This window comes from Lepidothrix coronata, unplaced genomic scaffold (genome assembly GCF_001604755.1).
Source record: "Lepidothrix coronata isolate B3197 unplaced genomic scaffold, Lepidothrix_coronata-1.0 Scaffold52, whole genome shotgun sequence".
Lineage (NCBI taxonomy): Eukaryota > Metazoa > Chordata > Aves > Passeriformes > Pipridae > Lepidothrix > Lepidothrix coronata.
Window position 1 is genome coordinate 4,245,016 of NW_016690232.1, and position 8,099 is coordinate 4,253,114.

General features: G+C 55.0%; 1 protein-coding gene across 1 annotated transcript; it reads right to left on the minus strand.

The window, feature by feature from the left end:
* Positions 1–844: 844 nt before the first annotated feature.
* On the minus strand, positions 845–2,525 carry FAM163A (family with sequence similarity 163 member A). The gene is made up of 2 exons (XM_017815696.1): positions 2,420–2,525; positions 845–1,569 (listed from the first exon to the last, which is right to left on the minus strand). Exons 1-2 carry the CDS (start codon positions 2,510–2,512, stop codon positions 1,159–1,161), a joined length of 504 nt encoding a protein of 167 aa, XP_017671185.1. The 5' UTR covers positions 2,513–2,525; the 3' UTR covers positions 845–1,158.
* Positions 2,526–8,099: the final 5,574 nt, after the last annotated feature.

Consider the following 8,099-nt stretch of genomic DNA (forward strand, 5'->3'; position numbering starts at 1 on the left):
TGAATGATGGAGATGTCCTTTTAGTAATTTTTCACCTAATTTGATTTATGGAGGAAGAAGAAACTTTCCCACATTCATTTTTGCAGAAAGGCAGAGTCACTGGCTGTCATTGCCAGCCGCAGTGCCGGTGAACCCGCATTTGGGTCTTGCACCCTCTTCTTCCAAAAACAAAAGCAGGGGGGACCCAACCACCTGAATATCACTCTTCTGTGGGAGGCTGTGGGCCCTGCAAAGGAGGAGATGCAACCTTGTGGGCTCTGCTGTTGCTGTTGAAAGCAAAATTCATCCTAAAACCAACCTTCCTCTGGCTGTTGGAGCTGTCAGGGTGGGCTGGGTAGGGCTTTGAAAGCAGAAGGTGAACAAAACTGCAGTTATTTAGGGATACAATTCTTCCCATAAGTAAAATCTTTCCGTTTTGATGGGTCCAAGTTAAAATTGCTCCTAAGAAAGCTTGTGAAGAGTAGAAGAGGTGGGGGCTTCGGCCGCAGAAGGACCAGCCTGTGCCCGTTCGCGTGGGTGAGCGCTTTGGCGAGCAGCTTTGCCTCCCCCAGCAGTGACCTAAATTCATGTCTTGAACTTCTTCAGCACGTGCGAAGACCGAAGCAGGTGGGACGCGGTGCCCTATCTTACACTCGAACAGAAAAGGTAACTGCTAGCGACAACTGATGCACCACGAGGGGAGCAGGGCGACCTGGATCCTCCCTTCCTTGCTTTCCCATCGCCGAGGAGTGCAGCCATGCCCCTCTCGGCAGCAGGATTTGCCAGGGGCGGCAGCTGGCGGGTGGTCACCCATTGCACCGTGTGCCAGAGGCAGCGGGCACCCAAGGCCTCACTCTGGGCTCAGGGAGCCGGGGGTAATTAAATTAGGTTGTACTGTACATAGCCCTCGTTAGACAAGTCCCTTTGGGAGACAGAGTAGATAATAATGACACTTATGATGGGTTCAGAGGTGGCCGGTTCAACGTCACCCTTCGAGGTCTTGCTCCCCTTCTCGCCCGCAGAGCTTCGCCGTGCCGGGCGGGTCAGCAGGAGGACCGTGCTGGTCTGGGGCTGGGCCTACGGGGTCTTCCCTGTGGGAACACCCCCAAAGACAAGTGAAAAGCCCCTTCCCTCGAGCGGGCGCTGGCTGGGGACACCCTGTGCTAGTGGCAATGGTGACTACACCTCCGTGCTGATGGCCCGCGGGTTCGGGAAGCTGTCGCGGAGGAGGCCGTGCCGGCTCAGCGTGTAGCCTTGCAGGGTGGCCATGTTGATGGGCGGCCCCATCTCCTTGTAGCACGCAGGGGTGTAGGTGACTCTCTCGCCCCCGTTGCGCACCATGTCGGCAGTCCGGATGTAAAAGGGGGATCCGTAGGGGGAGCAGGTCGGGCAGTAGTTGTGAGCCCCGTGCTGGTTGAGCTCGCTGGGCGGGGGCGCGGGGCTGCCCTGGCCATCCACCATGCGGGAGCTGCAGGCGTTGCACATGCCGAGGTGTGAGTGTGTGGGGAGGTCGGGCACTTCCTCTTCCTCCTCCTCCTCCTCCTCCTCCTCCTCTTCCTCATCAGAGTCATTTTTCTTGCAGCAGTAGTACTGCAGGAAAGAGAATGGGTTTTATGAGGGGAAGTGGAGCAGCCGGCAGACAGATTCAGCTTCTCAGCCAGCCCTGCCACTTCCCTGCTTCCCTCATTCCCCCATCAGAGAAACCCTCTGTGGCTTCTTGCTGCTCTGCTCCATTGTTCCTGGGTCCTGAAGCCAGACAAAACCTGGACCCGAGCAAGCTGCAGGAGGCAGCTGACAGGGAACTCATCCTCACCCCCCAGCGAGGTTTGCAAGAGGAAGGAATTTCACCCTGCCAGTTGGAAACTGCTCCAAGTAAGCGCTGTGCTTTTCATCACACAGGCATTGCTGCATGGCACAGACTGCACATTAACTTTTAAAGAGCAGGAGGTTGTAGCTAGCTGTTGTTGAGAGCCTCCTCGTTTAATTTACAAGGGGAAAAAAAATTATATAAAAATCTCCATCTGGTATTGCAAACCCAGCCAAGCCTGCACCTCAGTTAGCAAGTGCTGCAGAGCCTCAAAAGCCTTGGGGAGTCCCCCTACACCAGGGGCAGGGAAGGACATAATTCTGCAGCACCTGGGGAGAGGGGGGGTTTCAACTCCCTACCATCACATCAAAAAAAGGCCCTTTTAGACCCCTCCTGTAGCAGCAGCTCAGTGTGAGGAACATAGAATCATAGAATATCTAGAGTTGGAAGGGACCCACAAAGATCATTGCGTCCAACTCCTGGCCCTGCACAGAACAGCCCCAAAAATCCCACCATGTGCCTGAGAGTGTTGTCCAAACACTTCTTGAGCTCTGGCAGGCCTGGGGCTGTGACCACTGCCCTGGGGAGCCCATTCCAGTGCAAGGTGGGGTTGGCAAAGTGGGGGACACTGACCTGTAGCCTACAGTAGCAGAGCACAGCAATGATGCACAGTAGGATCACCGTCGCTAGGATTCCCCCGGTGATAACAACAGTTCCCGCTGTCATCCGACCGATTCTCCATCAAACTCTGCAAGGTGGAGAAACAGGGACACAAAAGTCACCTACCATGGTTTTGTCACCACATCATAGATGTGATGCCTACAAGGCATCCCAAAATAGCGCATCTCCATTCCTCTCTCCCCAGTTGGAAAACTATCACCTAATATCATTCTCCTCTTAGCGAGAGGACACGTGAGATGCAGCATCACATCCCCTTGCTGCCATCACTGCTCTGGCTTGGGATCTTTGGGAAACACCCTGCGATCCACTGGCAGAGCCTTGCCTCTTAATGAGCCCAAAGGGATGATTTCAACCCTCCCAGCACAAAATCCACCTTCTTCATCAAAACCCTGAAGCAAACCTGTGTCTCCACCAGGAAAATCCAAAGCAGAGCCTTTGGACCCTGCAATCCTGGCAATCTGAGCCCAGAAATCACACCCTGGCCACCTGCCAGGCACCAATGGGTCTAATAGGGGCTTGGCATGAGCCAAGCAGGCCCCACTGCCATCCCTGTGCCATGGGACCCAAGGGATACTTACGTTCAGTGACGGAGGCGTTGGACCTGGAAGAAGTGGAGGGAGAGGTTAGTCGTCGCCTGACAGCACCCCTTGCACCCACCTGCCTTTCCCAGTGTCCCAAGAATTTGCCTTGAATTGGGACCCTGCAGGAAGCCCTGCTTTGCCTGCAGGGATGGGGCTCAGCATCTGCCCGTGCCACTGGGAGGCCGCATGGGGCAAAAAGCATTTGGGATCCTGCTGCTGGTAATTATTACTATTACTATTATTATTATAATAATCTTTACCTTGAAGCAGGGAAAGGAGACATTTCCCGAGCTCAGAGAAATGCTCCACAGGAGAAAGGCACATGCCTGCTTAGTCAGCACTTGGCCTTTTCCTCTTTAAAATTAATTACAAGGAAGGTGGATGCATCATCGCAAGTGGCCAATGTGGCCAAGGTGCTGCTGGGACAGGAGATCTCCTCTCCATCCTGCCCAGGGCAGGTGAGCCCCCACATCCCCCCATGACCCCACGGGCACTTACCCAGAAAAGGACAGGCAGGATGTTGTGGTCACACCGGCCCCAGGGTGGCCGGCCGGGACAGGCAGCTCTGCATGGCCACAGGGAGACACGGCGGCCCTGGGAGGGACAAGGGAAAAAACCCCACTACTGTCAGCTCATCCCACTGCCCAAGGGGTTTGTTTACCCAGCGTCCCCATCCCCACTGATGCCGCCTCTGTCGCCGCAGTGGGGCTAAATAAATTGCTTTGTTAGGGCATAAGAGGCGGATGCTGCAAAGGTGGGCAAAGCAAACTGCCAGGAAGGGATGATCCCGCACCTGAAACCTGCCATTTCAGCAAAACTGAGAGAAGTGGGTGCACCCACCACCCATCACCTCCAGCGGTGCCTCGCTCAGCTGCCTTTCATTACCGGCCCCCGCGTCCCTCGGTGCCTCGGCCAGAGCAGGGCTAATTGATAGGGCCCAAGTGCCAGCCCGCTGCAGCCGAGGAGATCTAATTACCCGCTGGCCACGCGGCCCTAATTAACAGAGAGAGGTGGCAGCTTCCAGGCGAGACCTGCCCACCTCTGCCCTGGCCCCTCACTGCTGCCATGTCCCAGCGGGCACCGTGCAGAACCACCCCCCTCCCCAAAAATCACCCACCCTCCTCACTGCGCTGTGGTGACGTGCAGGATCCTGCCTGCCACAAATTGATTTTCAGCTCTTGGAAAGTTCCTGTAGGAAGCCAAAAGGTGGGCACGCATTGGATTTCCTCCTCAAGCTGCTCTTGCACACGAAACAAAGGAAAAAAAAAACCAACCTGGAGAAATCAATAGGCCCATAACCCAGCTAATATCTCCATCCATCAGGAGACCCGGCGCAGAGCTAATAATAGAGACCAACACGTTCCTGCTCCCTTGTTACTAAACCGCACCCTGAAACGCTGCCAGGAGCGTAGGGGGACACACAGGGAGCCATTGGGGGGGGGTGACACCTCCCCAGGTGCCTTTCTTAACAGGGAAAAGGTAACAGTGGGTGGCTGGAAAAGGCAAAAGTTGACCTTCGATGACCCCAGGAGGGACATGCTGCGAGCAGGGCGGTGATGGATGAGGCAGGCGGCCGTTCGCATCCAAAAAACTTCATTTCATGGGAGCTGTGATTTGATTTAGAGCTCGGAGAGCAGCACCCAATTAGTCTGAAGTTTGTAGCGAGCAGGTGGCCTCGGAGAATGACCCTGGGCAGGGAGTGACCGGCCTCGGGGACCCTTTGGTCACCTCTGAGAGCTGAGACTCCAACTGGTGCTTCCTTGAGAATGGCTGGATTTCCATACACCCCAACTCCAGCATTCCTGTTCCTGGCATTGCCAGGATCAGCATTTCACCTGCCCCACTTCCTTATTAAAATACTGAATGCTAGGGAAAGGCAAAAATGACAATGAACCAGAAGGGAAGTGCTGCCTTTCCTCATCTCTTTGGAGGGAATGCTTTCAGGGAAGAGAAAGTTTCCTCCCCTCCAAACCCTGCCCCACCAGGAGCCCAGTAGTTAATTTTCTACCCAGTCTGTGCCTATAAAGTAATTTGTGCCTATCAAATAGCCTTCTCTAACCTACTGCTCTCTCCTGCAGGGATGCATAAGGGAATGTAACACTTCCCAGGGAAGGAGCAAGAGCCCCAGTCTCAGTAGTAATTGGGGTCTTGGGAATTATAAGCTAAATAAGCCCAGAAAGGAGAAGGACAACTACAGCAGCCTTTCCACAACAGCTCCAGAAGCCACATTCCTGCCACTGGGGATCAGCCCATGTCCATTTTTCATCCACCCTCCCCAAACACATCCCAAGCTGCTGGGAAAGGAGCATTTTGGGCTCCACTGCCTCACCTCCACACAGCCCCACCACTCCATCCCGACAAAAGGCTGTACATTTTTATGGATCCCATAAAAGCCTGGGCTGTACTATGAGCCAAACAGCCCTGCAGCTCCTGCTCCCACAGGAGGATGGGATGCAGAAGCATCCCAGAGGGATTGCACAAGCCCAACATCCCAGGCCACAGTCCCATTTCTCCTTCTGGCTTAAAAAGGAAGCTGAGAGTCATTTAAATATTCACATGCCCCAAGCTGAGCAGATGCCTTGACACTCACTGCTCACCCTCTCCTGGCCAGCTCAGGAGAAGGGACGACCCAAGGGTGGTCGTCGGGACCCTCTTGGCACACAAACCATCACTGAATAAAATCAGGATTTATAGGAACAGGGCTGCCTCCCTCCCTGCCTCTCGGGGAGTGCTCTGAGATCTCGGCAGCGGTGTCACGCTGTTCCCAGCAGGGCCGGGAGGGGGTGGAGGGAGGGTCCGTGGCCGTATCGAACTGCTCCGGGCAGGCGTGCAGAACTGCTTGCTGCAGAGATACATTTTCTTTAATTGATGTTGCCTCGCAGCGCAAAGTTACGGCCTGAAAAGTGACTCTGGGAACGAGTGGCATCTCAGCCTTCTATATTTATTCCCCTTCAATGACGTCCATAGCACATTTGCACGGTTTGCAAGTCGATGGCGAGGTTTTTGCCAGCCGCCAGCACTCTCAGCCCAGCTGAGACACCCCTGTCCTTCCTCACCCTGTGTGTCCCACCAGTCCTGAGCTCGTCCCTGTCACCTGCCGAGGGTCAAACCCTCCCACCAGAGCTCAGGAGCAGGCTCAGGATGGGGCAGAGCACGGTTATTCACGATGAGCATCATGCCGAACCCTGCCACAAGTCCTGCCCCAGCCTGGGCTCTGCTCTCCTGGTTTTGCTCTGCAGCTCACGGGATAATTCAATGAAATGTCTGCCTGGTAAATTAGCCCGGCCGCTGCCTCACCAGAATCATCTCCCAGGGCCTAATTGGAAACAAACAGCAGCAGGGGCTGCCTTTTCAAAACAGACTATGGCAGCAAACAACAGGGCAGCTCCCAGGCAGCTGCGACCTGCCCCTGCACGGCCTCTGCCCAGCAGGATTCGGGGGGATCAACCCACAACTGCAAACCCCCAGCCGTGGCGCAGGAAGGGTGCACAGGGAATGCTGAGCTCATGTAAACTCACTGCATGTCAGATGTTCGGCGCTGCGTAAGGGGACAAGCCAAGCTGTGGGGGAGCAGAAACAAGGAGATACCACCCCCAAAAGGAGTCAAGCCAGATGAAATTTTACCCAAAGAATGATGGCAACGTGGGATGCAAGAGGATGCAGGGGGTGGCACCCAGCTGGCAGCCCCCCAGCAGCCCTTCTCTGGTCCCAGGCTTGCTCCTGGGCTTCTTGCCCCAGTCCCAAACTCCTGGGTCACTGTGAAGCCTTAAAACTTCTAATTAATGAATCAGGTGAACCTGCTGCCAGTTCTGCAAGTTATATTGGAATCTGGAGCAGCCTGTGGACAAAAATCACAGTGGTGGCTGGGAAAACTTTGATTTCAGTCTGCTGCAGATAACTCCAAATAAGGTTTTTCCCAGCAGAAGGGGGAGACCCATTTCCTCCCTGAGGCTTTTTCCTGCCGTGATGCTTTTGGTGCCTTGAACCACGTGGGGTTTTCCCAGCAGTTTTGCTGCAGCCAACACCCTGCTCCTGGCCACCACAAGGACAGCCAGGTCACAGAGGTGACCGTCCCCTGCCTGAGGCTCCAGGGATTCGCAGTCAGTCATCAAAACAGAAAATCCATGACCTGCCTGCAAGCCTGCTCTGCCTTTCCCTCCATCATCCACACTGGCTCCTTGGGGCTCCCACCACCTCCTCCCGGACAAGGCATGGGAAAGACAAAATAACCAACAAGGATCTGAAACCAGCTCTTTTCTTGCAGAAGCTCTGCGGAAAATGCAAGATGTGAATTGCAGTTAACAAAAATCAAACCCCTTCAATGGTGGAAGCCACCTGCCAGCCCCCAGCTCCTGGGTGGGCATGAAGGCCTGTGCTCCTGCTGTTAACGCTGTGCTCCTGACCCACTGAGCCCAGAAGATCCCCTCTCTTGCTGTAAAACTGCCAAAAATCACCTTCTTGCCAACCCAGGTTCGCTGTCTCCCAGATTTTTGGAGGAAGGGCGGCTTTGCAGCCTGGGACGTCTCGGGTGCGGATTATCCCAGTATCTCGTTACTTGGGCGTCTCATCTGCCCTTTATCTCTTTAAGCGACTATTCAGCCCGTCTCGCCTGCCTGCATGGATTAACTGCAGCCATGTGTACGACAGAGGGACAGGACAGGACCATCACCGCCATCCTGTCCTCCCCTGCACACACATACAGCAAAAAGCCCGTGACTCAGCCAGGGCTACACCTGGATCATAATTACATCTCCTTCGCGGCCCTTCCTCTTTGCAGAATGGCTTAAAACCCGGGAGAATGACACCTCTCTCCTCATACCCCCAGGCATCTCCTACCCGCTGTGTTTGCTCAGCCCAGTTCAGGAGCCACGGTGGGTGGGTGCAGTCCCGGGAAGGGTGATGTGCAGCCCCGGACACAGGGAAGGTGTCAGACGCAGGCAGCCCACAGTGGGATGCACATGGGAATATCCTCAGCCTGATCCACATGGCTCATGTCCTGCCACTTTGCCCAGGGTTCCTCCTGGGCCAGCTCACGGCAAAAGCCAGGAATG

Coding starts and splice junctions, on each gene's coding strand:
- FAM163A (XM_017815696.1), bottom strand. CDS start 2,512: ATGACAGCGGGAACTGTTGTTATCACCGGGGGAATCCTAGCGACGGTG. Junction 1,570..2,419: donor TCTGCTACTGTAGGCTACAG/GTCAGTGTCCCC, acceptor TCTTTCCTGCAG/TACTACTGCTGCAAGAAAAA.